Below are 26,188 nucleotides of genomic sequence, written 5' to 3' on the forward strand. Positions count from 1 at the left end.
ATCGTAATTACACGGGTTAAGATCTAGATTGTGGTGATGAGGACGATGATGAGGAGGATGGAGGTGAAGATGTGGATGACGATCTAAGCGATTGTAAAGAAGTAATGAAAAAAATGATGAAGAAGAGGATTATGATAATGGTGATGAAGAAGATGATGAAAATGATGATGAAGAAGATGATGAAAAGGATGATGAAGAAGATGGTGGAGTTCATAATGATGGTAGACTAACTATTGCACTTGATGCCCTCATTTACTCTCACCCACGTATTGGCCATTCTACACAAACAATAAGCTTTTGGTCCTGCCACACAATTGATTGGTTAGAATTTGTCAAAAGGGTGAGAACGAACGGATCAACAAGCAGTTACGAATGAAGGAGTGAATGAATAAATAAATAAATAAAATGATAAATAAATTAATTAACAAATAAATAAATTAATTAATAAATTAATTAATAAAAGAATACCATTTTGAGTTTGTTCAATTTCGCATTCTTGGTCGCAATTCATATCAGAGCACAAATTAATGGCAGCTACATATGATTTAGTTGAAGAAAAAATATGTAACATTATTATTATTACGGAAATTTATATACAGCGCTTTTTTATTGTTGAATCCTAAAAGCGCTACTAAATCATAGACAAATAAGACGGACATTCATTGTGCAAATAAATAAGTTTTAAGTTGACTTCGAAATTGAAACATTAATGCAATCAAACAAAAGAAAAATATTTCTTCTTAAAAAAAAAACAGATTCTCAAATAAGTTTTTAAATAAATTTCAACTTTCATCGTTAGCATCATCATCAACTTCACTAACGTTGAGCTATTCCGGGAGGTCCAGGTGCTCCCTGACTACCGATGGCTCCCTTAGGTCCCATAAAGCCGGTGGTCCCAGTGGATCCCGAGTTGCCAGGAGCACCAGGTAGTCCGACCAGGCCAGTCGCTCCGATGGGACCAGTGCTACCCTGCTTACCAGTTTCACCAAACTGTCCAACAAATCCAGCTGGACCCTGCGTGCCGAGAACACCTGTTAGACCTCTGGGTCCTGGCGGGCCCGGTAATCCTTCAACACCCGTCTTTCCTGCCGGACCTGTTGCACCTTGCGTGCCTTTTGGTCCCCTCAATCCGGTATCTCCCGGAAACCCTCGCAAACCGGTGGCTCCATCAACTCCTGTGACACCTTTAGAACCAGTTGGACCTGTAGCACCTGTATTTCCCATCGGACCCACCACTCCTGGTGATCCAGAATAACCTGGCATTCCTATCGGACCAGTATCTCCTGTTAAACCGATTGGTCCAATCGGTCCCATTTGTCCTGTGGGACCTTTTGGTCCTGGAAAACCTGAGGGTCCAGTTGGTCCGGGGAATCCTGTATTTCCTGGTGAACCTGGAAATCCAGTAGCTCCCGTAGGACCTCTGTTACCACTGGGACCTGGTGATCCTGCTAATCCAGGAAGACCATTAAAACCTGGTACACCTTGTTGACCTGGATTACCTGGATCTCCAGTGGGTCCCTGAAAACCAGTTGCTCCTGTGTATCCAGTTGGTCCTGTCGCTCCTGGGTGGAGCGTGATAAATAACAAAAGTTAAAAACTGTTGCAATAGTTGCTCTGAATATCACAAGCAAAATGACGTTCAAGATGACAATTCTGTCTAGTCTAGTAACGAGTTGAAGCGCCGTTAAATAAGCGAGCAAACAAACAAACAAGAAATAATTTGAACAATGCCAACAACGAAGGCAAAAACAAATAAAAAAAACAATGAACAAAGGATGAACTAAAAGAAACGAAAAAAACTGAATGTAACAACTCACCAGGATCCCCATTGGGACCAACAAATCCAGTATTTCCTAGAAGACCATCATAACCAGGATTTCCTGAGACCCCAGTCGCTCCAAATGTACCGACAAATCCAGGAATACCAGGCTGACCATTTGAACCGGGTTGACCTGATGGTCCTTGCTGACCTTTCGGTCCAGGTAATCCGGGATCACCAGCTGAACCTTGTAATCCTGTGCAGTGCGAGTGATGATTGTGCACGCTCATTTAGGAAGCAATCGATAATAATTAAGAAGTTAATTGATGGGTGGCGTGTGGATTTAGAACATGTGTATAGCGTTTTATTGTTGTTCTAAGCAAGATATAACGGTGCAATAATAAACAAAATAATTTCTCACCGTCGGGACCAGATGGACCAGTTGAGCCAGTATATCCTTTCATTCCCGGTCCACCTGGAGACCCAGGAACACCTGGTGTTCCATCCATTCCTTGGGGTCCAGGTTGGCCTGGTGATCCAGGAAATCCTTTCAATCCAGAAGAACCAGTATTTCCAACTGTTCCAGCAAAACCAGGTAGACCATCAGCGCCTGCAGAACCGAGTGGACCTTTTGGCCCGGTAGATCCGGTAAATCCAGTGAAGCCAGTGTCTCCAGCCGAGCCCGGAAAACCGGGAGAACCACTAGGTCCACCTGATCCAGTTGCGCCAGTTGCACCTTGATCCCCAGGCCTACCAGTATTTCCAGGAGATCCAGTCATGCCAAAATCTCCTTGAAGTCCTGTCATTCCAGTTGGACCAGTAGATCCAGTCTGACCCGTGAAACCAGTGAACCCAGGTTGACCTGGATTACCTGGTTGACCCTGTGGACCTCTTGAACCACTGCTGCCAGTGTTTCCGGTAAAGCCCTGAATTCCAGTATAACCAGGAACTCCAGTTCGACCAAGTTGACCAGTAGCTCCAGGATTGCCTGGAGACCCAGAAAGTCCAGCCTGGCCCGTAACTCCTGGAAAACCTGTCGAACCCTGTGGACCCAAGTTACCTGGAAGGCCTGGCTGACCTGGATTTCCAGGAGAACCTGGTCTTCCCATTGGTCCAGAAAATCCTGTTACACCCTGTGGACCTGAAAATCCTGCAGGTCCTGTTGGACCTTTCGATCCAGATGGACCCGGTTGACCTGTTGGTCCAGTTGACCCTGTGACTCCGGCTAATCCTTGTGCACCAGTGTCTCCAACCATTCCTCTGGCACCTTCACCCCCTGGTGCTCCTTCTGGACCTGTGAATCCCATCTGACCAGGGATGCCTTGAATACCGGTAGCACCTGTACCTCCAAAACTTCCAGGCAAACCTCTACTACCTGGGGATCCAATCTGACCAGAAGATCCAGTGAAACCTTGCACACCTGTTGCACCTGTTCTTCCTGAGCTGCCAATGGCTCCTGAAGGTCCAAAAGGCCCAGGCGCTCCTTGATTACCTGTAGCACCAACACTCCCTGGCCTTCCTGTATCACCTGGTGCACCTGGATTGCCTGATTGTCCAGTTGCTCCTGTGGACCCAGTCACACCAACTGAACCTGGTTGTCCATCGTCACCAGTTGCTCCAGGCTGACCTTTAGGTCCCGATGAACCGGTAAAACCTTTTATACCTGTACTGCCAAAACCACCAGAATTACCCGGATTACCTTGTAAACCTGGAAATCCAGTTGATCCAGTGCTTCCCGGAGGACCTGGTTGACCTAAAGCACCAGGATTTCCAGGGAGTCCAGAAACACCTGAAAACCCAACATCACCTGTTGCACCTTGTTGACCTTGGGAACCAAAATTTCCACTAATACCAGGCCTACCTTTGATCCCTGTAGCTCCACTTGACCCAGTGTCCCCGATTCTTCCTGAGCTACCAGTTCCTCCTGTCCCTCCCGTTGATCCGGTAGCGCCAGTTGCGCCTTGAACACCAGCACTTCCAGGAGATCCAGGTGAACCAAGTGAACCTGGCAATCCCATTTGACCAGTTTGTCCTGATGCTCCCGTGGCACCTGTAGCACCCTGGTCTCCGTTTGCACCTGTGTTGGTTGGATGGGTGTTGTAGTCGGTTGATTGATTGAATGATTGGTTGGTTAGTTGAATCTAAAAACTCTTTTGATTAAATAATTAATTCAGTGTAACATAGCAATGAAAATAATGATTTCAATGACTTCTTTATCGTAATAAACTGTATGAAAAAATCAAATGAATAAAATAAGATGAGAATAGATGAAAAAAAGACAGACGCAGTGGGACATCTTTAGATGAATCGGTATCATTTGAAAATTTCTATTCTAAACTAACTTACGCGTGCCAATCTATTCAAACATTCATTCATTCATTTAAACAAAGAACAGAGTCAAAATAAAAGAAATACAATCAAACCTATCAAAACGAAATAACATCATCGGAATAAGAAAATTCAAAACACATAGAAGAAAAAAAACAACCACCATAAACGACACTAACATTCATTCTAATACATAACTTATTCGTGCGTACTTGTCAGGAACATCGTCGTTAGATATAAAACATTAAGTGATTGGACATTACCAAAGAAACCTAACCATACATGCCTAGACAATGTTATAAGGAATAACACAAACTTACTTATTTTCATATCTGGATACATTTCGATCGCATTAAAGTTTGAGCACGAAATAAGAATAAAGCACTTAACATTACAATAAATTACGTTACATTAAATCACACTACATACCTCTTGGACCAGTTGATCCGCTTCTTCCGGGAGGTCCCTGTGGACCGCTGATTCCAGTGGAACCTGTTTGACCCTGGAGACCTGTGTCACCCTGGTCACCAGTTGCACCAACAAGTCCTGGTTGGCCGGTTGCTCCATTTTGTCCTTTTACACCGACTGGTCCAGATGAACCTGTGGCACCTTTGCTGCCACTTGGACCTGTAAATCCTTGAGGACCTGGAAACCCCTGGCTGCCTGTATCGCCCGTTCCACCGGGGTTACCAGTTGTGCCAGTAGCTCCAAGTGATCCAGGTTGACCTTTAAAACCGGTTGAACCAGGAACACCTTGTGGACCTGGTTGTCCTTGCGGACCAGTACTTCCCAGGTTCCCGGAAGGACCTGGAGAACCCGTGGCTCCAGTTGCTCCTGTAGAACCTTGTACACCAGGAGATCCTGGCCCACCTGCTTGTCCTGTGTTACCAACTGAACCTGCTGGACCTTGTAATCCAGTCGAACCACGAGATCCTTGTGGTCCAAATGAACCTGCTGAACCTTGTGGTCCTTGAGGTCCAGGAAATCCTGGGGCACCATTTTGTCCTTGAACTCCTTTATCGCCCTCATCTCCTGTAAATCCTTGCACACCTGTAGAACCTTGAAAACCTGTTGAACCTTGAAGTCCACCTGTCCCATCGGCTCCAGTAGAACCAGGTTGACCTGGAAAACCTGGTGGACCCACCTGACCAGGTTGACCAAGCGAACCAGTTGCACCTCTAATGCCAGAAACACCCGTACCTCCTGTATAACCCTTTTGTCCAGACTGCCCTTGAGGCCCAATAATTCCAGGTAATCCAGGCGATCCAGATGAACCAGGTGAACCAGTTGATCCAGCAATTCCAGTGCTACCAGTTTGTCCAGTGTCTCCTGGTAAACCACTTGGTCCGTCCGGTCCTTTTGCACCAGTTTGTCCAGTTGGTCCCTGAACTCCAGTTGGTCCAGATTGACCAGCACTTCCAGTAGCACCTTGATCACCTACGGGACCCTGAAAACCAGGTAAACCCTGGAAGCCCGACTGCCCTTGAGGACCTGCTGGTCCTGTCATACCAGTAAATCCTGTTGGACCTGTAACTCCTGTGGCACCTGGAGAACCTTGACGTCCAACAAAACCCGATCCTCCAGGTACTCCTGCTGCACCTGTGTCACCAGGTGGTCCCTGCTGGCCTGTTGATCCCTGAAGTCCTGGAAACCCTTGAGGTCCATTCGATCCAGGAAATCCTATAATGAAAAATGAATAATTTTATGTTATTTGGTGAAGTGATTCGTTACATGTTTTTTCTAACAATACGTTTTAAAAAATAAAAACAAGTTGTATAAATAAACTCCAATAAAATTAAAACATTCAAACAATTTTTCCGATCATAAGATCAAACCGTCTTCCTTTTTTCATGCAATAATTTCAAATTAAATTAAACATCACGCAATGTTTTTAGTTTAACGTACCAACAAATCAAAACAAAAGTTTAATAAAAATTGTAAAATATTTTAATGTAATCATAAAAGTCTATTATTTTGCTTGCTTCTACATTTATTTACGTGTATTCGTTACAAAAAAAGTTTTGTTTGAAATTTGTAGTAGATGAGTCACTAACAAAGTGCTTGGACGTAAACAACCTACGCTAATTAAAGAATATTACTTTTCATTTCCTTCAATCTTTCAACTCATTTAGTTTGAAGTTTTTTCATGCAATTTTGTCTTCTACTCCATTCATTGTTATACAATTTCTCAACTTTACTCTTAAAAAACTAAAGCTAATTTCATTTCATTTATCTTATTCTTGTTTTGATAGCATCACATTATTTTACTTACTACATTTTGATTAAATTGATGAAATAAATTGATGCAAACTATAAAATGTTCACATGTATAAAATTTTTATCGTTATTATTCTCTTAATTAGCTATTCATGGTAATACCAGCGCATTGCATTCTTGCATTCAAACAACGCGATTCAAATTATGCCACTTTACAATTTAGTTATAATGTAACAAATAACATTAAATAAAAAATATTAATTTACCTTGCTGTCCTGGCGGCCCAGTAGAACCAGACAACCCCGTTGCACCTTTGCTTCCCGACGCACCAGTCCAACCTGATGATCCAGTAACTCCAAGCATACCAGTATCTCCCGTACCTCCTCTGGGACCTGTAAAACCTGCTGTTCCCTTTGATCCCGTAGAACCAGTTTGTCCAGTAAAACCAGGTAATCCTTGCTGACCCTGTGGACCTTGAAAACCTTGTGAACCTGGTTGACCAGTTGCCCCAATCATTCCAGTGTTTCCAGTTGATCCCATATCTCCAGTATTACCAGTAGACCCTGTAAATCCGGATAAACCAGGTAAGCCATTATCACCAGGGGGTCCAATTAGTCCCGATGATCCAGTTGCTCCAACACCTCCCTGTAAACCTGTTGAACCTTTTAACCCAGGCTGACCTGTTTGACCCGTAGCTCCTGTTTGACCAACAAAACCCGATCCACCAGACGGGCCTGTATCTCCCGGAGGACCACTTGGCCCGGTTGAACCTTTAACTCCCTTCTGACCTGGAGAGCCTGTGAAACCTTGTAGACCATCGAATCCAGAAGGTCCAGTGTTGCCAATTGGACCAGTAGGTCCAGTCCTGCCAGTTCCTCCTTGCACACCAGTTGCGCCCGTAAAACCTGGTAAACCGGTGGATCCTTGTTGACCTTGTGTTCCAGATATTCCCGAAAGACCTGTATTACCTGGTTGCCCCTGTGGTCCAGGAAAACCTGGATTACCAGAAGACCCAGTATCACCAGTAGAACCCGTAATTCCCGTGCTACCGGTCAGACCTGGTTGACCAACTGATCCAGAGGAGCCTGATGAACCAGTATCTCCCTGAGGCCCCTGTTGACCTACCGCTCCCGTCTGTCCAGTGTTTCCAGTTTCTCCCGTATTGCCTGAATTACCTTGAGGTCCTTGACGTCCTGGTTGACCTTGTGAGCCCGGCTGACCAGGAGAACCAGGTAAACCATCTTGCCCTGGAAAACCTGGCTGACCTACCAAACCAGTATTACCTGTTGATCCTGGAGGCCCTGAAGGTCCTTGTTGACCAGGTTGACCTGAAGATCCATTCTGCCCTCTGTCCCCGGTGTCACCAATTGGACCGGTTGCACCCGTTGGTCCAATAACACCTGGAGATCCAAATGGGCCAATAGAGCCTGTTTGACCAAGAGGACCCGGAGGACCTCTGGGTCCCGATGCTCCAGTATCACCTGTATCACCCATCATTCCAACAATTCCTCCCCCTCCACCTTGTCCTCCCTGACCAGGCGGTCCTCGTTGACCTTGCGCACCTTGAATTCCCATTATTCCAGTTCCTCCTTTGACACCCTGTCCCCCTGTGTCACCTGTGGGTCCTCTTACACCGGTTGCTCCCAGAAGTCCAGTTTGACCTGGCTGACCAGTTTGACCGGTTGAACCAGTAAATCCTTGAGGTCCGGTATTTCCCGCATCACCAACGATTCCTTTTGGTCCTTGATTTCCTTTAGGTCCTTGAGTACCTTGCTGACCTGTAAAGCCTTGACTACCAGGCTGTCCTGGTTGGCCTTGTGGTCCTACTTGACCAACAACTCCAGGTGATCCGCTAAATCCAGTAGCTCCTGGAAGGCCAATAATTCCTGACTGACCTGTTGAACCAACAGGACCGGTCGCTCCTCTTGGTCCCTGTGTTCCCTGTGTACCTTGTTGTCCAGATAAACCTGTAAATCCAGTTTGTCCTTGAACACCTTGGGGTCCTTGAACACCTTTACTACCAGTTTGGCCTACAGATCCAGGTAAACCTGGAAACCCAATATTACCGTTTGGACCAGATATACCACGTGGGCCTGTAGATCCCTGTACACCAGTTATTCCAGTGTATCCAGTGCCACCCCTATCGCCTGTTAGTCCAGTCATTCCAAATGGTCCTGTAGAGCCGGTTGGACCCTGAAGACCAGGAATTCCAGGAGACCCAGTTGATCCAACTACGCCTGGATTGCCAGGATTACCTGTTGCACCTGTAGAACCAGGAACACCCATTGTACCAGTCTGTCCAGTAAATCCAGTGGAGCCTGAATTTCCAACAGCACCTGGTTGACCTGGCTGACCTGTTTGGCCTGGCTGACCCATTATTCCCTGAGGTCCTAGTTGTCCCGTGAATCCTTGAGGACCTGTTGCTCCCGGCAAACCTTTAAAAATTAATGATATATAAAAATAATGTAAAAATATCATTAATATAATGTGGTGCAAAAATGTATGTAATAAAAATCAAACATTTAGAAAATACCTGGGTTTCCCATCGGACCGCTAAAACCAGTTCCTCCTGTTGAACCTGTTTGACCAACACCCCCTGGACTTCCGGATCCGCCAGTGGCACCAGAAGCTCCTGTAGCTCCAACTGCACCCCTATCACCTGTGACCCCTGTAGCACCAGGAAATCCAAATTGCCCAGGTTGGCCAGTTAATCCAGGGTTACCAGGCTGGCCTCGTGAGCCAGGTTGACCAGTATTTCCAGGAGTCCCGGTATCTCCTTGCGGTCCAGGTTGACCCATTTGTCCAGGACCAGCATTTGGACCTGGAAACCCAGGTAAACCTTGTGGTCCAGTAGCCCCCTGAGGTCCAACGCCACCAGAAGCTCCCACAGTTCCTGGAGTACCTTTTTGACCAGATGGTCCAGTAAAACCAAGTGGTCCCGGTAAACCAAATGCTCCAGTGGCACCTGTCGCCCCTGTAAATCCTTGGGCTCCTAAAGATCCAGGTGATCCACTCTGACCGGTCCAACCTGGTAAACCTTGATCTCCTTGAGGTCCTTTCATTCCAGTAGAACCAGGTTGACCCGGAATCCCAGTTAAACCCGGATTACCTGGATTACCGGTAAACCCAGCCGGACCCGTTGAGCCGGTTCCACCGGTAGAGCCTGAAGCTCCTTGAAATCCTTGGGAACCTTGTGGCCCAGTTGACCCAGTTGCTCCGGAACTGCCAGTGTTGCCTGTTGTACCTGTATCACCTCTTTCACCTGTGCTTCCCGTCTGACCAATCATACCAGGAGTACCTGGTTGACCGATTGGACCTGTTTGGCCTGATGGGTGGCAATTGTTTTATATTATGGTCACTTTTATTATTTAAACATTTAAAAAAACTCAACTTTAGCAATTGAAGCAATATATCAATATTTTCAAAATATTAAATATAACATCGATGTTAACATCAATATGTTTATAAACGATATATCGATATATTATGGACAACAAAATTTCGGTCCGTCAAGCAAAAATATCATGAAACAATTAAACCAACGTATATAAGAACCACTGCACACTTTATGACACATACAAAGCAATTGAGTAATTAAAACAAATTACTGCTTTAGCATTTCAGTTAACTATCTAAATTTTAAAAATAGACGTAATAGTAATAGACAATATATTCTTAAATTTTTATGAAAATAACAAGAGGTATAACAAGTTTCTATCACATGAATATTTCACTAACATTTTTGCAACAATGCAAGCGTAATAAGATTGTTTTAATTATCAAGTTGCATTAATAGCTCACCAGCAGGTCCAGTAGATCCAGTACTTCCGGCACTACCAACAACTCCGATTTGCCCAGTAATTCCAGTAGCTCCTGTCGATCCCGGACTTCCATTGGCTCCTTGCTGACCTTGGGGACCTGGAGGACCAGCCGGTCCTGATTGACCACTTGCACCGATCAATCCAGGTGCTCCTGTGTTACCTTGGCTACCTGGAAAACCTGTTACTCCTACCTGACCTGTCGCCCCAGTGGCTCCTGAAAATCCAGGGGCACCAGTCCAGCCAATTACCCCGCCTGTACCTTGCTGGCCGACAGAGCCTGAAGCTCCTGTATTACCAAGAGAGCCAGGTAGACCCTTGGAACCAGGAAAACCTGGCAATCCTGAGGCTCCAACAGGACCAGGAGAGCCCGTTAAGCCTTGACTTCCGGTATTACCCTGAAAACCTGGAGATCCTTGAGGACCGGGAAGTCCTGTTGACCCTGTTTGTCCAATCACACCAGTTGCTCCAGTTGATCCTGAAGAGCCAGTGCCACCAGTTATACCTGTAGCACCTTGCGGGCCAGCTGAACCACCTGAACCTGTTGATCCTGGTTGACCCTGTGATCCTTGTGGACCCTGTTGACCTGTTGGACCGGTTTGACCTACTGCACCTGGAAGGCCCTGACTACCTTGAAAACCAGAGTTTCCAATTGGACCCTGCACTCCTTTTAATCCAGTAGCACCAGTACTGCCTGAATTACCTGTCCACCCAGGTTGCCCTGGCTGCCCCATTGGACCCGGATCTCCCGCAGGACCAGTAAACCCTTGAGTTCCAGATGGTCCTTGTGGCCCAAACATTCCTGAGGCACCCGTCCAACCCTGAACACCTGAATAATTTCAAGGTTCATTACAATGTTTTACATAAAATCACTAAATCGTGCGTGTTTCCATTTAAATGAAGCATGTGTTAGCTACATCATTTAACTTTATCACACTTATGTTATCAATATTATACATTTTCCTACATGTTAAACATTGAAAAAAACACAATCACAAAATTGCAGCATTTTAACAATGAAAGCATTAAAACCACGTCATTCAATATTAAATCAAACACAAACAAAACAACCATCAAAATTTTTACCTTGATTGCCTGTAGATCCTGTTGCACCTGGTTGGCCAACCCCTCCAGAGACTCCGTTAAGTCCTACTGGTCCAGTGGCCCCCTGAACTCCGGGCTGTCCATTTAAACCACGAGGTCCACTCTCACCTCTGGCACCTGTATCTCCAGTAAACCCAAGTTGACCAGTTGATCCTGATGAACCAGTCGATCCTGAAAATTTAATTAATTTTTTCATTTATTCTTTCATTTAATTAAACATTTATTTAAAAAAATTATCGTTTGTGTTTATATCGATGAACAAGAGTGAGTTTGCTGAAAATAATAAATCCAATTTTGTTCATAACGTGTTCCATACGGAATTTTTATTAAAAGAAAACTAAATTAATTCAAAACACTTAACGACATTAACAATAATAGACAACAGTAGAGACCTGTTCCTCCAGTGATGCCAGTAAATCCAGTAAACCCAACATCTCCCTGTGGTCCAGGATCGCCCGGTCTGCCACTTGACCCTTGAACTCCAGATGGTCCTTGAAATCCAGTAGCACCAGTACCTCCTGTCGCGCCTGAAAGTCCAGTGGCACCTGTTGCACCTGAAGCTCCAGTCCATCCTGTTACACCGATAAAACCAGATGATCCTATGGAACCAGGGTTACCTGGATTACCAGTGTTACCTGCACTTCCTGTTGATCCCTGTTGGCCTTGTTGACCTTTTGGACCTTGCATACCTGTACCTCCCGTTACTCCTGGTACACCTGGTTGTCCGTCAGCCCCTGGGTTTAAAGTAGGAAATAAATCAATCTTCTAATTTATGAAAATTGTACAACATACATAGTAAAAAAAATTGTTTAATGTTTTTAAAATAATGCCATAGTTTAATTTTCAAGTGAAAGTTTAACGCAGAAAGTTTTTTAACCTGTTGATCCTTTGGGTCCAGTAGCTCCCGGAAAACCTTTGGGCCCTGGTTGTCCAGTTCCTCCAGTATCTCCCTGCATACCAGACACACCTGTTGACCCGGTATTACCTGAGGCACCTGTGCCACCAGTCCATCCAGGTAATCCAGTTGCCCCGGTGGGACCAGGCAAGCCACTAGCTCCCGTCCATCCCAATGTCCCTGATTGTCCCGAGGCACCTTGAGTTCCTTGCACACCTGGATAACCTGCAGGTCCTTGTGGGCCCTGGCTACCTGGATTGCCTAGATTTCCAGTTGCACCATCTGAACCCCTTGGTCCTTGAGGTCCTTGAAAACCACTGCTTCCAGAAGACCCGGTAGATCCAGTAGATCCAGTAAATCCTGGTCTGCCTGGATCTCCTGGTGGGCCTGGCAGTCCAACTGACCCTTGTGATCCAAACGCACCTGAAAAACCAGTGTCACCTTGAACGCCAGTTGCACCTGGATTGCCTGATTAAGTAAAGAAATTAATTTCAAACAATGTACTTCTCACATTAACAATATTAATTTTGACAGAAAATATATTAGAGATTGAATAACGCACGTGTACACAAGTAAAAATTTAATTTTGTATGAAAATTAATTAAATTAATCAAAAACAAAATAAAAACGAACCAGGGAATCCGGTTTGACCCTTGCTACCTGTAGCACCAGTTGAACCCAAAGGACCAGACGGTCCAAAAGCACCAGTGGATCCAGTAGATCCCGTTGCACCTGCAGTGCCTGTGTTACCTGGAAGACCCGTCGGACCTGGATCACCTGGTCTGCCCGGTTGTCCTAATTGTTAAGTAGTATCATGATGAAAAAAATTACTAAGAGAAACGAAAATTACATTAATCTGTTATAGTATTAAATTAATAATATTATACAAATATTAAATAATATTTTTAAATAAAAAACCAAATTAAAATAATCAATTAATTAGATGCATCAACTATTCATCTAACCATCGGCGCCAACAGTTCCAGTCGGTCCAGGAAAACCACTCGCACCTGTAGCACCTGGACTACCTTGAACACCAGAACCACCTGTACTACCCTGAGATCCTATCTGACCTGTTTGACCTGTTGACCCTGTGATCCCAGTCAATCCGGTGTATCCCGTATAACCAGTAGGTCCAGTAAATCCAGATGATCCTGTTGCTCCTGTAGAACCTGAGTTTCCAGTAGCACCCGTAAGGCCTGTAGCGCCTGTTACTCCAGTGATTCCGGTTGCCCCAGTCAGACCTGTAAACCCCATAGGTCCTGTGTAACCCTGAGTTCCTAATGAACCTGGTTGACCCGGTTGACCCACGGGTCCTTGTGCTCCCGTTCCTCCGAAGAAACCTGTCGATCCCGTAGCTCCCATGGTACCTGTAACGATTGGAAATGAATGCTTACGATAGCATTTATATATTTATATTTTATTTCGCCAAATCATATCAAACAATATTTTAAAAGAAATTATTGCATGAAATGAAATGACATGGAAGCCAAAAAAGTAACCACTTGTGATGTGACCGGCCACCGTGATAACAATTGATACGTTTTTAATAAGTTCATAAACTTATAACCTTCTATAGCTTGGGTTCATCGTTAAAAACAAAAATAAAGAAACAAAAGAAATGCAAGGAACAAAACATCAAATATTGTTCGTATTTGTTAACGTTGTAACATCCAAAAACAAAAATATTATCTTATCAACTCGCATAATTTGTGCAAGTAGTGTTCTTTGGGTCATCGTGATGACAGGCTACAGAAAAATAAAATTTTTTCATATCCAAAAGACTACAATAAATAATTTGATATAAAAAATAAATAAAAGTGATACATTCGCCGTATACGCTAAGTGAAAAACAGTGAATTCTATATATATAAAGTGCGTGCGATGTGCTGGATTGACGTTAATTTAAATAAATAAACAAATCATCAATAAAAAATTGAGCGCCACAAACGAACCAATTGATCCAGGCTGTCCAGGCTGACCAGAGAAACCAGGAAATCCAGATGGACCTTGAAATCCTGACTGACCACTTGATCCTGTGTTGCCCGGAATTCCAACTGAACCGGTCTGACCTGTGGCTCCTGGTGAACCCTGTGGACCTTGAAGACCTTGTGGACCTGCTGGACCAAATAATCCTGTTGCTCCTGTGAAACCCGGCAAACCCGTTGCCCCTGAAAATTTTACATAAAAACGTTGCATTAAGGTATTTCAGATGTCACAATTCTACATGTTCAATCTTAGCGCTGCTGGCAATCGTAAAAAAAATGAACACGAATAAATAACGCACTAACAATTAACATAATTTAATATTAAGTGCAATATTTCTGAAAGACAAAGAAAATAAACCAAAAGCAAAACAAGCAACCACCTGTAGATCCTGTGCTTCCAGGCAGACCACTACTTCCTGTGGCACCAAACGCCCCAACACCACCTCCCGCTCCTGGAAATCCTGTCGCCCCTACGGAACCGGCAGGTCCAGTGGCACCAGGAAATCCAACCGGTCCTTGTCGTCCAGTCTGACCTGGTTGACCTTGAAATCCTTGCGGTCCTGTTTGACCTGTTGCTCCAGGCTGACCAGGCAGTCCCGAAGATCCAAAATTTCCTATTGTTCCTGTAGCACCTGTGGCGCCTTGCACTCCTGTACTACCTGGCGAGCCTTGCTGTCCTGTACCGCCAGTAAAACCCGAAGTTCCAAATTGGCCAGTGGAGCCAATTTGACCAGAGGACCCCGAAGCACCAGTTGAACCTGTAAAACCTCGTGATCCCGTTGAACCAGTTTGACCAGGTTGACCAAGATCTCCAGGGAAGCCAGTGCTTCCCGTGCCGCCTGTCTGACCTTTGCTACCTGATGGACCTTGAGATCCAAGTGGGCCAGTAGCTCCTTGAAGACCTGGAGATCCTTGAGAACCAGGCGATCCTAGAACATAAGTGATTCATAAAATTAATTTTTTTGAATTAAAAACGTGAAAACTCAAATTGAATTCACGCGCTTATAAGCAATAAATAAATAATTATTTAGGAATTTATTAATTAGAATCCAAATGAAAAATTACAACAAACCAAAAGGCCCAGGAACTCCACTGGCTCCTGTTCCTCCGGAACTTCCAGTAGCTCCAGTTGATCCCATGCCTCCATTAGGCCCCGGAAATCCAGGAGATCCCTGAGGACCCTGCTGACCAGTTGGACCCGTCCAACCAGTCGGACCTTGTGAACCACTGGAACCAGAACTTCCTGGCGACCCGGTAGCACCTGTAGCGCCTGTACCACCTTGCAAACCTGGCTGACCTTGACTACCTTGATTACCCGGGCTACCCTGAGGCCCACTGGATCCAGTATCCCCTTGAAGTCCTTGGAATCCCACGAAGCCAGTAGAACCAGGAAAGCCTGGTTGACCCAGTGCACCTGGTTGACCTTGCTGTCCAGTTGACCCGGATGGACCTGTAGGGTGAAATGAAATATGCGAAACATGATGATGAAATACAGCTGAGGCTCAAGGCATTATTTCTTAGATGATAATTGTGATTATCAACTGCGGTTGAAACAATAATAACTGCAATACACTCCAGCGCTTCTCAGCCTTTTGAGATTCAGGGACCACTTAAAAATGTGCACTACTGAAAATTTTGCTACCAGGGCACTTGAAATTTATATATATATATATATATATAATTATTATTTCATATATATATAATTGTTATTTCATATATATATAATTATTATTTCATATATACATAATTATTATTTCATATATATATAATTATTATTTCATATATACATAATTATTATTTCATATATATATAATTATTATTTCATATATACATAATTATTATTTCATATATATATAATTATTATTTCATATATATAATTATTATTTCATATGATGACGTAACAGCTACACATAGTTAGTATAACATAGTTCTTAGTATAACTATTAGACTTAGAGAACTACAGTTACAACACTAGACTATAGGTGTATTAAAATTGTTATTTAAAATTATTTATCATATATTTTAATAAATGTTTTAACTTCAAATTAAAAAGTATTATGTTCGTTTTACATTGATGTTTGCATACAGCGTATCTCACGGCGTATCTGGTGTATCATCAATTTTTATGTCAAAAATGAAACAAATTGTAATTGCATCTTTTACAATGAACAAATGTCACTTGCTAACAATAATGAATAATAATACGCGGGTGGTTTTTTAACGTGCCAACTACATTAGAAATAATGCTACATTTAATTTCAGTGTGGGTCTAGAGCTTGCACAGTTGAGCTGAGCTTATCCAAACGAGGAGTAATACTCGAAAGACTCAATCGGAGTTCATCTTTTTCATTTTTTTTATTTTAATAAAACTTGCACTCGACACTTTGCTCGCGGACCACAGGTTGAGAACCGCTGATATACTTTATAAAAAAAAATTAACAATGTTATCGTGCTGAAATATGTTATAAATGTAACTATAATGCGAACGCAGCAAACGAAATTGACATTATAACTGCAGATAACAAACAGCATCACATTAAATTTTCATCACGTATTCTATTTGTTTAGGTGTTTATTGCATTTTTTGGCAAACCCACACACACACACGCACGCACGTACCACACACACACGCGCGCATGAACGCACGCACACACACGTATTAAAATTATAAACGTAATTAATAAAACGATTAATAAGTAACGAAAGAACAAGTTTTACAAGAGACGGTTCACCCACCAGTAAATCCAGTGGATCCCGTGACGCCAGTGGCTCCTGTTGAACCACTGCTACCTGTTACTCCAGACGCCCCTGGACCCCCTTGGAAACCCAGAAGTCCAGTCCACCCTGTAGCCCCTACTTGTCCAGTTGAACCTGTCATTCCTGTACTGCCCTGCATACCTGAGCCTCCTGAGAGACCTGGCTGTCCCGGCGGTCCCTGGACACCTGTCGGAGTTTTGGCACAGTTAGGTAAATAAATAAACAAACAAACAAACAGATAGACAAACGAACAACATTTATTTAACTGATGTAAATCAACCAGATTATCAAATCAACGAAACATCCAATATTTGAATCAATCATTCAAGCATTCATTGCTAACCGTTGATTAACCAGGCAATCCTAAACCAACAAACCTGCAATCAAACAAATAAAAATAACCAACCATTTTGTCCTTTAGGTCCCTGAATTCCACTTGATCCCTGCAGTCCAGTTGCACCAATTGAACCTACTGGACCAGTTGAGCCAAGAGGACCAGTTGCACCTACAGCTCCCGGAAGTCCATTCTTGCCTGAACTTCCTGTGGCTCCTGGGGGTCCGGTCTGTCCAGGCACACCAACAAATCCTGTTGAACCTGATGGTCCTGGCAAACCTGTCGGTCCGGCAGGGCCTGTAGCTCCCTGAACACCTGGATTACCTGTATTGCCTGTCGATCCTTGTACTCCAGAAAATCCTGGACAAACATATTTAATTTTGCAGAACTTAGATACAGTTAGACAGTTTAATACAAATTTCAGTTTAGTCAATCAATTAGATAAATTAAATTTATTTTTCACAAATCATAGGTAATATAAATGTTTCAATACAAAAGTTAATTAAAGTTGAAAAAGTAATTCTAATTTAATAAAACAAACCAGCGGGGCCAGTGTTTCCTAAACTTCCAGGAAATCCTGGCTGGCCAGAAGGTCCAGGTTGACCTTGCTGACCTTGTTGACCCGGTGAACCTGGTTGTCCAGCGTTTCCAGTAGCACCTGAGTAATGAAAAAGCTGAATTGATACAGCGAAAAAATCGCAAAATCTTAATTTAAAAAAAAAGTTAAAAATTGATAAAATTATTAAATATAGAAATTAATCTAAATTAGAAACCTTGAGGTCCTGTTGGTCCTTGGGGTCCTGCAAATCCAGTTTCCCCTGTAGTACCCTGCTGACCACCTGTTCCAATCTGACCAGGAAATCCGGTATCTCCCACTCTTCCAGGATCTCCTTTGTTGCCTGTTGCACCTTGAAAACCTGTTGCTCCAGTCCCACCAGTGGCCCCACTAGCCCCAAAAGCTCCTGTTGCGCCAGTGGATCCTGTTTGGCCCATAATTCCAGAAAATCCAGTTGATCCTTGAGGGCCACTAGAACCTGTAACACCTCTGACTCCTGTCAACCCTGTAGCACCTGTAGCACCCTGCTGACCTTGAACTCCTGTTCCTCCCATTATTCCAGGAAAACCTTTCGGACCACTTGCACCTGTTCCTCCCAACTGTCCCGATGATCCCGTCATTCCCGTAGCACCGGTACCACCCGTTGCACCTGCGAAGTGGTCAGTTGTTCGCTAGATTTATATTTTTCATTTATATATAATATTTATAATAATGGATCTAAAAAAATTTCTTTGGTTTGAGTTTGGAATAAAATATATAAACTCTTGCGTTAAAAGTACAAATAAACCCAAATAATTTGCATGATGGTTTATATTGAAAAAAACACTCAACATAAAGGCTACTAACCCTGTTGACCAGGTTGACCGGGACCACCATTATTGCCTGGATCACCTGTGGGTCCTGGCACACCTCTCGATCCTGGCACCCCTGCAATACCAGGTCCACCTGTAGCTCCAATGAGACCTGTACTTCCGGTCAATCCAGTAACGCCTGTAGCACCAATCATACCAGGGGCCCCCTGTTGCCCGGTTCCTCCAGTGGCTCCTGGCATTCCAGGAAAGCCTGTATCTCCAGTACCCCCATTCACACCCGTACGACCAGTAAATCCCACTGGTCCTTGGCCACCTATAGGTCCTGGAAATCCTGGTGCCCCAAGAACACCTGTAATACCCTTCGGACCAGAGTTACCTGTTGCACCTAATGGACCCTGTGGACCAGATTGACCAGTGTTACCAGGTGAGCCCGGTAATCCAGGTGATCCAGAGGAACCAAAAGATCCAGGTGTACCTTTATGTATTTGAAAAATTTTTAAATAACAAACTAACATTTCTAGATGACGGCATGAATGAGCACAGCATGTGGAGCAAACCAAATGTCTTCTAATAATTTTTCAGTACGACTTAAAAATGAACATATGCCGTTGTCGCCAATTGTAAAAACGGATGAAAAATATTCGATAAATGCATTAGCCATCACAACATTGTTATTGTTAATTCGCAGACTGGCAATCTGAGGTTTAGAAAACAGTTTATTGTTGACGTATTGATAAAATCATTGAATATTCGCCTTTTGATAAACAACTTGTTTTCTCTGTTTCTGCGGTATGAGTTGGCTAAAATGAAGCATTTCTAGGATATCTTCAAATAATGATCTTTGCCAACTGGATTTGAACTTGATTTCCATTTTCTCCAAAAATAAAGTTTTGTCTTGTACGATAAATAAAGAAATTATGGAATTAAGTTTGGAGACGATAACCGTTTACGACATATCTTGGAAACGAAAATTGGTATCGCATGATGGATTATTCGTTCAAACGTTTCCCAATACATATCGATGTTAAAACAATATTGAAAACAATCATTCCAGTTTATGCTTGACAAATATTCATTAAGATAATTATAATCAGCTCTGTTGAAATAAAAAAAATATGCTTTGTTGCATGGCTCAACGTTTGATGACTTGTCGACAAAACAATTGATTGGAAATGTTGTGATCACCTGAGGCAAGCTGTGATCATGTTGTGATCACCTGAGGCAAGCAGACTGATGACCTTTAGCTCGGCCAGTAAACTGGTGTCATCTGATAGCACCAAGTCTAAAATATATATATATATAGAATATCTAAAATTTAATAAAACAACTTACCATTGGGTCCTGGTGATCCTTGAGGACCAGGAAATCCAGTAGGTCCTTTAAAACCTGTAGGTCCTGTATCACCTGTATCTCCCGTCCATCCTGTATCCCCAAAAGCGCCGGTTGCACCCATCGTTCCGGAGGATCCAGTTGCACCTGGCATTCCCTGATTTCCAGGCAGGCCAGGGAAACCAGTAGAGCCAGCAGGACCAATCAAACCTGTAGCACCTGTGTTGCCCATTTGCCCCGTAGATCCTGGTGTACCCTGGTCCCCTCGTGCACCTGTAGGACCTTGAGGACCTGGACTGCCTGTAGCACCTGAGTAACCTGTGGGACCTGATGATCCCGTCATTCCTGGAAATCCTGCTCCTCCCGTTCCCCCTGAATTTTTCATAATAATAATCATTACCTCGTCGTCAATGTCATATTCTACATGCAATAACCACAACAGTCACAAGCCATATATAACAACTGCTATCACAATTAAATTTAAACTATTGGAAATGCCAAGCGTCTCATCAACATTACAATACCTTGCTGTCCAGGCTGTCCAGACGATCCTGTGCTACCTTGGTTACCAGGCAAACCAGGTGGACCCATGATCCCTGTGGGACCCTGAGGTCCTTGTGGTCCCTGAGGTCCTGGAGGTCCAACGGGGCCTTGAAAACCTGGACCTCCTGGCCCACCTGTAGCTCCGGTGCTGCCCGGTTGACCCGTTGATCCTAGTGGACCTGACGGACCCTGCGGCCCAATCATGCCTAAATTTCCAAAATATTGTGGGAAGGAAGAATAGTTTGAGACGTTTTGAGAAATAATCAGTTTAAAATTACTTATATTTAAATTAACTCCTTTGAAAGGTTGTCGGGCTCGATAAACTTCGCGTTTTACCTCAATCATCCTAACGATTTTTTTTCCATTTATTTGGGATTGTTGTTGAATAAAAGATCATTTCATTTCATTCATTATGTAACAAACAGTTGATGAAATTCTAAAGCAGAAATAAAGTCATAAACTAATATATCAATAGGAACAAAACAACGCCATTCAATTTAAGTTTTTCAATTGATAAGTCGTAAGATTTGAAAATAAAATTTTCAATTAATAATAAACCATAGTGATCTTATTTTAGCTTCAAAATTAGCGGGGCTGCCAATGTTGCAACTGCTCAAAAAAAAAAATAAATAAATAAATGTAGCTATTCCGCTATTAACAACCTTGACGCTGTTAATAATAATTGTATTTTTGATGAAGATCGTAAAATGTTTTTAATAGATACAAATCCTTAATATCATAAAATGAGGTCACACCTGTTGCACCAGTTGGCCCAGAAAAACCAATAACCCCAGTTGATCCAGGTGTTCCTTTCGATCCCGTGACTCCCACAATACCTGGGTTCCCCGGAAGCCCAGGCTGCCCTTTAAATCCAGTATTTCCTAGAGATCCTATCGCACCTGTTGAACCAGCGACACCTGGTTGTCCTGTAGCACCTGTGTTGCCAACATCACCTGGATAGCCAGTACCACCTTGGATACCTTTCCTACCAGTAGATCCTGTCATTCCAGTTAATCCAGTTGCCCCTGCTGGTCCCTGGGATCCCTGGGATCCTGGAAATCCCTGAGGTCCTGCAAATATTGAAAATTTTATAAATTACTCCAATAAGAAATAAACAATAATTTTATTACCATAACGTAAATAATATCATAACGTAACCACATTCATTAATGACTACTACTACAATTGTTTTAATTTAATCTACCTAGTTAATGTTGAATGATTTTAATTGAATGAACGAAATGTTAATGTTAAAATATTACAACATTGATGAAACAAATAGAAGTTATGTAAAAGCTCACCTGGCACCCCGTTAGGACCAGTAGCTCCTGTCCCTCCAATTCCTCCTTGTAACCCATTCTCACCTGGATTACCATCCGGTCCCGGCATTCCCTGGGGACCAGTATTTCCACTTAAACCAGTCATTCCTGTACTCCCTGTGGCTCCTGTTCCTCCAGGCAGACCCGGCTGACCTGTCAATCCAACCACACCAGGAATGCCTGCAGGTCCAAAAAACCCTTCCAGGCCAGGTCTGCCAGAAGGACCTACAATTCCAGTTGCGCCTGTTGCACCAGGAAGACCTGTTAGACCTTGAGGCCCTTGAAAACCTGTAGACCCAGTAAATCCTTTAGGTCCTGGAAATCCTTGTGGTCCAAATGGACCAGGATTTCCTGTAGCTCCAATTGATCCAGGAGAGCCAGTAGCTCCTGTTGATCCGCTTGGTCCTGGAGCACCTGTACCACCAATGACACCTGTATTACCTATCAATCCAGGTATGCCAGTGGCTCCCGTAGCACCAAGCTGCCCTGGTACACCATTCAATCCAGGGTTTCCAGCAAAGCCAGTTGAACCTTGAGAACCTAGATTACCTGAATCTCCTGGATTTCCCATGATTCCTGTATTACCTGTAGCTCCTGTTGACCCTGGAGCACCAAATCGTCCAGGTGAACCCGGTAGTCCAGTACCACCTGTGATTCCGGTTATACCCATTGCACCTGTTTGACCAACAGCTCCTTGCTGACCAGGTGAACCTGTTGCTCCGCGATTTCCAGCTGCACCTGTAGGACCTCTGGTACCATCAATGCCCACAGCACCCGTAGGACCTTGTACGCCTGTTGAACCACTTGATCCAGGTAGACCAGGTCTCCCAGTAGCTCCTGACGCTCCTTGAAGACCTGGCGACCCTCTAGGACCTGTGTCTCCAGTAGAGCCAGTATACCCAACAGATCCTTGTGAGCCCAAAATTCCTCCATTACCTGGAAATCCAGTTGGTCCTGTGGCTCCTGGAAAACCTGGCATACCTGGATTACCTGTTGAACCTGGATTTCCAGACAATCCTGGTATTCCAGTCAATCCAGTAGAACCAGTGAAACCAGGCTGACCTGTGTCCCCTTGTGGACCTTGAGCTCCCTGTTGCCCTGGTTGTCCATCTATCCCTGTGGTACCAAGTATTCCTGTAGCACCAAAATCACCCGTAGCACCTGTTGCACCGAAAAAACCTGTACTCCCTGGTAATCCAGAAACCCCTGTAGGACCTTGAGCACCTGGATTTCCAGTATAACCCATTGGACCTGTTGCTCCTGTAGACCCGGAAAGTCCGTCGTATCCCGCAAACCCTGTTTGTCCAGTTATTCCTGTAAAACCGGGAGGTCCATCTGGCCCAGGAGGTCCACGAGGACCTGGCATACCAGTTGATCCAGAAAAACCAACTACACCACCAGTGCCCAATGCTTGAGAACCACCAGGTGTACCAGGCGGACCTTGCATTCCTGAGGCCCCTGTATCGCCCATTGCACCATTTGATCCTGGAAAACCCGATTGACCCTTCGGACCTTGAGGACCTAACTGCCCTTGAGGCCCAGTAGCCCCTGTGTTACCTAAAAAGCCCGTATAACCAGGAACTCCTGTAATTCCTGTACCTCCGCTGGAACCTGTGAATTGGTTTTATAATGTGGTGCCTTACAACGTAATACAACACTAAGCACGACACCTAAACTGTATCACAACAAAAGTACAAGACATGATGACGAGTGTGTCCTTTTACATAAAAACACAAAAGCATGAGGCACTGGTCCGATACAAAATTACATTACATTTGTGCAATACATCATCTACCAAAATATTTGTAGACAAACAAAACATGTTTGAATAAAATAATATTAAAAACCAGTATTTCCGGTAGCTCCTGGTTGCCCACTTGAACCAGTCGATCCACTGCTACCTGTATCACCAGTAGCACCTGTGTAACCTGTACTTCCTGTTTGACCAGTAAATCCTGGCACACCTGGATAACCTTGAAGCCCGGGTTGACCAGATTGTCCTTGACTTCCAAGCTGACCAGTCGCACCTGTATTACCTTTGCCTCCCACTGTTCCAAAACCAGGAGGACCCGGAATTCCAGGGGGTCCAGTGGCTCCGACATCACCTGCTGGACCTGTTCCACCTGTTCGACCTGGTGTACCCTGAGGACCAATTTGTCCAGTTTGACCAAATTGTCCAGGATTTCCAGTTTGACCTTGATCACCGGTAAAACCAGTTTGACCCTTCCCACCTCCAGTTCCAGTGGCTCCGGTGAATCCTGTGTCACCGCTGTAGCCCGGCAGTCCAGAGTATCCTGGCATACCATTGGCTCCAGTGGCTCCAGGTACACCAGTAGCACCTGTAGATCCAGTAACTGTTTGTCCATTGATGGAAGGACCTGGTTGACCTTGAGGTCCTTTAGGACCAACCTCTCCTACCTGTCCAGTAGCTCCCATTAATCCAGTATCTCCAGTTGATCCTGATAAACCAGTACTTCCTTGTGGACCCTGTGGTCCTTGAGTTCCAGGTTGACCCGGTGGACCAATGGGTCCTATAAAGCCAGGCGAGCCAGCAATGCCTGTAGAGCCCGTAGATCCAGTCCCTCCTGTTGAACCTGATGCACCTGTAGACCCTGTCGATCCTGGTGGTCCAGCAGGGCCAGGTGGTCCAGTGGAGCCGGTGGCACCAGGTAATTTATTGATGCCTGTTCCCGGAGGTCCTGTTGCACCAACTGGTCCAGATGGTCCACTATCTCCTGGTGGACCTGTAGCTCCCATCAATCCAGTTGAACCTTTTGTTCCTGAAACTCCTGTGTTCCCAGGATCACCCGAAATGCCTGGAGGTCCAATAGATCCGGAAGGTCCAGATGGACCCGGTGGGCCCATTGGACCAGTGGCACCAGTATCTCCTTGATTGCCATTTCCCGTGACACCTGTAAAGCCGGTTGCTCCAGTATTTCCCACACTTCCTGTTGACAAAAAAGATAATTTGCATCTTCAACTTGAATATCAATTTATATTTTTAACATTTTACATTCATCTTTTAAAATAAACATTTATTTAACTTAAAAACTAGGAAACAATAATTTTTAAAAATTTAAATTACAAGTGATAAAATAAAGAACACTTGAAAAAACCTGGTGGGCCTGGATATCCTTGATATCCAATCGGCCCCGTGGCGCCCGTGTCTCCTGGCGGTCCAGGAATCTCTAACAAGAAAAAATTTTTTGAAAAAATTATGAAGAGAAATTATATAAAGAAAAATAAAAATGCAATAAAAGTCAATAAAAATTATTAGAATGTGATTTATTATGAAGCAATTAAACACAAAAGCCAGCAAATGCCGATAATAATTGATATAAAAAACTGAAACATTTCAATTATTATTAAATTTAATATTAGTAGTTGTTGAAATTTTTAACAGATTATCAAGAATTTAAATTTCAAGTACTTGGATCGACTTCAGCAGCCAAACTAAGTGCACTAAAATACACAGAATTAGTATTAATGACAGTATTCAACACTGGGTACTGTGGATTGCTGTCATCCAGACTGTATGTTAATGTTTGGTAATTGTCCTGCGACTGTTTCGAGATCGGGAAAATTTTTGATTCTATGGTAACTCCTAGGCAATCCTTTCTATCAGTTAGGAAGTACGAGGTGTCATCGTATGCCTTGATCTGATGTTGCAAAAATTGTAAATTTTATTAATTTACTTTGAAAAAGATGATATTCACCATGATTAAACATGCCAAAATGAACAAATTTCAATTAGAAAAGTATTAAAAACAGAAAAGTAACAAACGATGTAAATGTATCCATCAGACTGAGCATCACTGATCACAAAAACTCTTCTCTCCCAGACCAGCTGATACTGAGTCGTTTGAACCAAATTTACGTTCGTTGGCCTCCAGATTTGCACTCTGACTGAAATGTTCTGTGGTTGGGGGAAAGAGTGGAAATAGAAATTTTTCAAAACTCCTTTCCCAAGAGTTCGTTCACTGTCAATGAAAATTTTCTGGGCTCCCGATTCATCAGCCATTTGAAATGTGTTAAACGTCACATTGTTGCCGAAGAAATTATTGTGACCTTGAAACTGGAAGGTCAAGTTTCCTAGGTGTCGTTGAATTTATTTTATCAGATTTGTTGTTAGAAAATGGCAGTTTATTTAGAAGTTGTTGAGTAACGTTTGGTCGTTTATTAATTTTTGATAAGACTTAATTAATTAAATATTTAATAACGCTTTTAAAATAATAATCTTGATTCGTTGACTTTGAATTTGTCATGAGACGAAAAAAAAGATTAAGAAAAACGTGCCGTGTGTGGCATATTTGACTGCAAAAAATCAAATTAGTTACCGTAAGTCCTATTTGCCGGAACATCTTGAAAACAAAAAAAAAAAAAAAAAAATTAGGGAAACATAACACAGACCATACGCATAAAATAATTT

General features: G+C 43.5%; 14 protein-coding genes across 14 annotated transcripts; all 14 read right to left on the bottom strand.

Moving 5' to 3' along the window:
• Positions 1-816: 816 nt before the first annotated feature.
• Positions 817-1,545, bottom strand: HELRODRAFT_72057 (hypothetical protein; the record flags this gene model as incomplete). Its single annotated transcript, XM_009012690.1, has 1 exon — positions 817-1,545. A coding segment is annotated over one exon (729 nt), but the record flags the coding sequence as incomplete, so codon positions are not given.
• Positions 1,546-2,070: 525 nt separating this feature from the next.
• HELRODRAFT_72539 (hypothetical protein) lies at positions 2,071-2,538 on the bottom strand (the record flags this gene model as incomplete). Its single annotated transcript, XM_009012691.1, has 1 exon — positions 2,071-2,538. One exon carries the CDS (start codon positions 2,536-2,538, stop codon positions 2,071-2,073), a length of 468 nt encoding a protein of 155 aa, XP_009010939.1.
• Positions 2,539-4,508: 1,970 nt separating this feature from the next.
• HELRODRAFT_156279 (hypothetical protein) lies at positions 4,509-5,594 on the bottom strand (the record flags this gene model as incomplete). The annotated part of the gene is made up of 1 exon (XM_009012692.1): positions 4,509-5,594. One exon carries the CDS (start codon positions 5,592-5,594, stop codon positions 4,509-4,511), a length of 1,086 nt encoding a protein of 361 aa, XP_009010940.1.
• A 1,790-nt stretch (positions 5,595-7,384) lies between these two features.
• On the bottom strand, positions 7,385-7,798 carry HELRODRAFT_72453 (hypothetical protein; the record flags this gene model as incomplete). Its single annotated transcript, XM_009012693.1, has 1 exon — positions 7,385-7,798. A coding segment is annotated over one exon (414 nt), but the record flags the coding sequence as incomplete, so codon positions are not given.
• Positions 7,799-8,197: 399 nt separating this feature from the next.
• On the bottom strand, positions 8,198-8,467 carry HELRODRAFT_72517 (hypothetical protein; the record flags this gene model as incomplete). Its single annotated transcript, XM_009012694.1, has 1 exon — positions 8,198-8,467. A coding segment is annotated over one exon (270 nt), but the record flags the coding sequence as incomplete, so codon positions are not given.
• A 359-nt stretch (positions 8,468-8,826) lies between these two features.
• On the bottom strand, positions 8,827-9,591 carry HELRODRAFT_72282 (hypothetical protein; the record flags this gene model as incomplete). The annotated part of the gene is made up of 1 exon (XM_009012695.1): positions 8,827-9,591. The coding sequence occupies one exon, from the start codon at positions 9,589-9,591 to the stop codon at positions 8,827-8,829; it is 765 nt and encodes a 254-aa protein (XP_009010943.1).
• Positions 9,592-12,098: 2,507 nt separating this feature from the next.
• HELRODRAFT_72568 (hypothetical protein) lies at positions 12,099-12,536 on the bottom strand (the record flags this gene model as incomplete). Its single annotated transcript, XM_009012696.1, has 1 exon — positions 12,099-12,536. A coding segment is annotated over one exon (438 nt), but the record flags the coding sequence as incomplete, so codon positions are not given.
• Positions 12,537-15,170: 2,634 nt separating this feature from the next.
• Positions 15,171-15,407, bottom strand: HELRODRAFT_72636 (hypothetical protein; the record flags this gene model as incomplete). Its single annotated transcript, XM_009012697.1, has 1 exon — positions 15,171-15,407. A coding segment is annotated over one exon (237 nt), but the record flags the coding sequence as incomplete, so codon positions are not given.
• Positions 15,408-17,249: 1,842 nt separating this feature from the next.
• On the bottom strand, positions 17,250-17,534 carry HELRODRAFT_72547 (hypothetical protein; the record flags this gene model as incomplete). The annotated part of the gene is made up of 1 exon (XM_009012698.1): positions 17,250-17,534. A coding segment is annotated over one exon (285 nt), but the record flags the coding sequence as incomplete, so codon positions are not given.
• Positions 17,535-19,883: 2,349 nt separating this feature from the next.
• Positions 19,884-20,240, bottom strand: HELRODRAFT_72589 (hypothetical protein; the record flags this gene model as incomplete). Its single annotated transcript, XM_009012699.1, has 1 exon — positions 19,884-20,240. The coding sequence occupies one exon, from the start codon at positions 20,238-20,240 to the stop codon at positions 19,884-19,886; it is 357 nt and encodes a 118-aa protein (XP_009010947.1).
• Positions 20,241-20,377: 137 nt separating this feature from the next.
• HELRODRAFT_72110 (hypothetical protein) lies at positions 20,378-20,644 on the bottom strand (the record flags this gene model as incomplete). Its single annotated transcript, XM_009012700.1, has 1 exon — positions 20,378-20,644. The coding sequence occupies one exon, from the start codon at positions 20,642-20,644 to the stop codon at positions 20,378-20,380; it is 267 nt and encodes an 88-aa protein (XP_009010948.1).
• A 468-nt stretch (positions 20,645-21,112) lies between these two features.
• On the bottom strand, positions 21,113-21,493 carry HELRODRAFT_72449 (hypothetical protein; the record flags this gene model as incomplete). Its single annotated transcript, XM_009012701.1, has 1 exon — positions 21,113-21,493. A coding segment is annotated over one exon (381 nt), but the record flags the coding sequence as incomplete, so codon positions are not given.
• A 171-nt stretch (positions 21,494-21,664) lies between these two features.
• On the bottom strand, positions 21,665-22,330 carry HELRODRAFT_72389 (hypothetical protein; the record flags this gene model as incomplete). Its single annotated transcript, XM_009012702.1, has 1 exon — positions 21,665-22,330. One exon carries the CDS (start codon positions 22,328-22,330, stop codon positions 21,665-21,667), a length of 666 nt encoding a protein of 221 aa, XP_009010950.1.
• A 345-nt stretch (positions 22,331-22,675) lies between these two features.
• Positions 22,676-23,125, bottom strand: HELRODRAFT_72127 (hypothetical protein; the record flags this gene model as incomplete). Its single annotated transcript, XM_009012703.1, has 1 exon — positions 22,676-23,125. A coding segment is annotated over one exon (450 nt), but the record flags the coding sequence as incomplete, so codon positions are not given.
• Between the last annotated feature and the right edge of the window lie 3,063 nt (positions 23,126-26,188).

The sequence above is a fragment of the Helobdella robusta genome, assembly GCF_000326865.2.
Source record: "Helobdella robusta unplaced genomic scaffold HELROscaffold_11, whole genome shotgun sequence".
In the NCBI taxonomy this organism is placed as follows: domain Eukaryota; kingdom Metazoa; phylum Annelida; class Clitellata; order Rhynchobdellida; family Glossiphoniidae; genus Helobdella; species Helobdella robusta.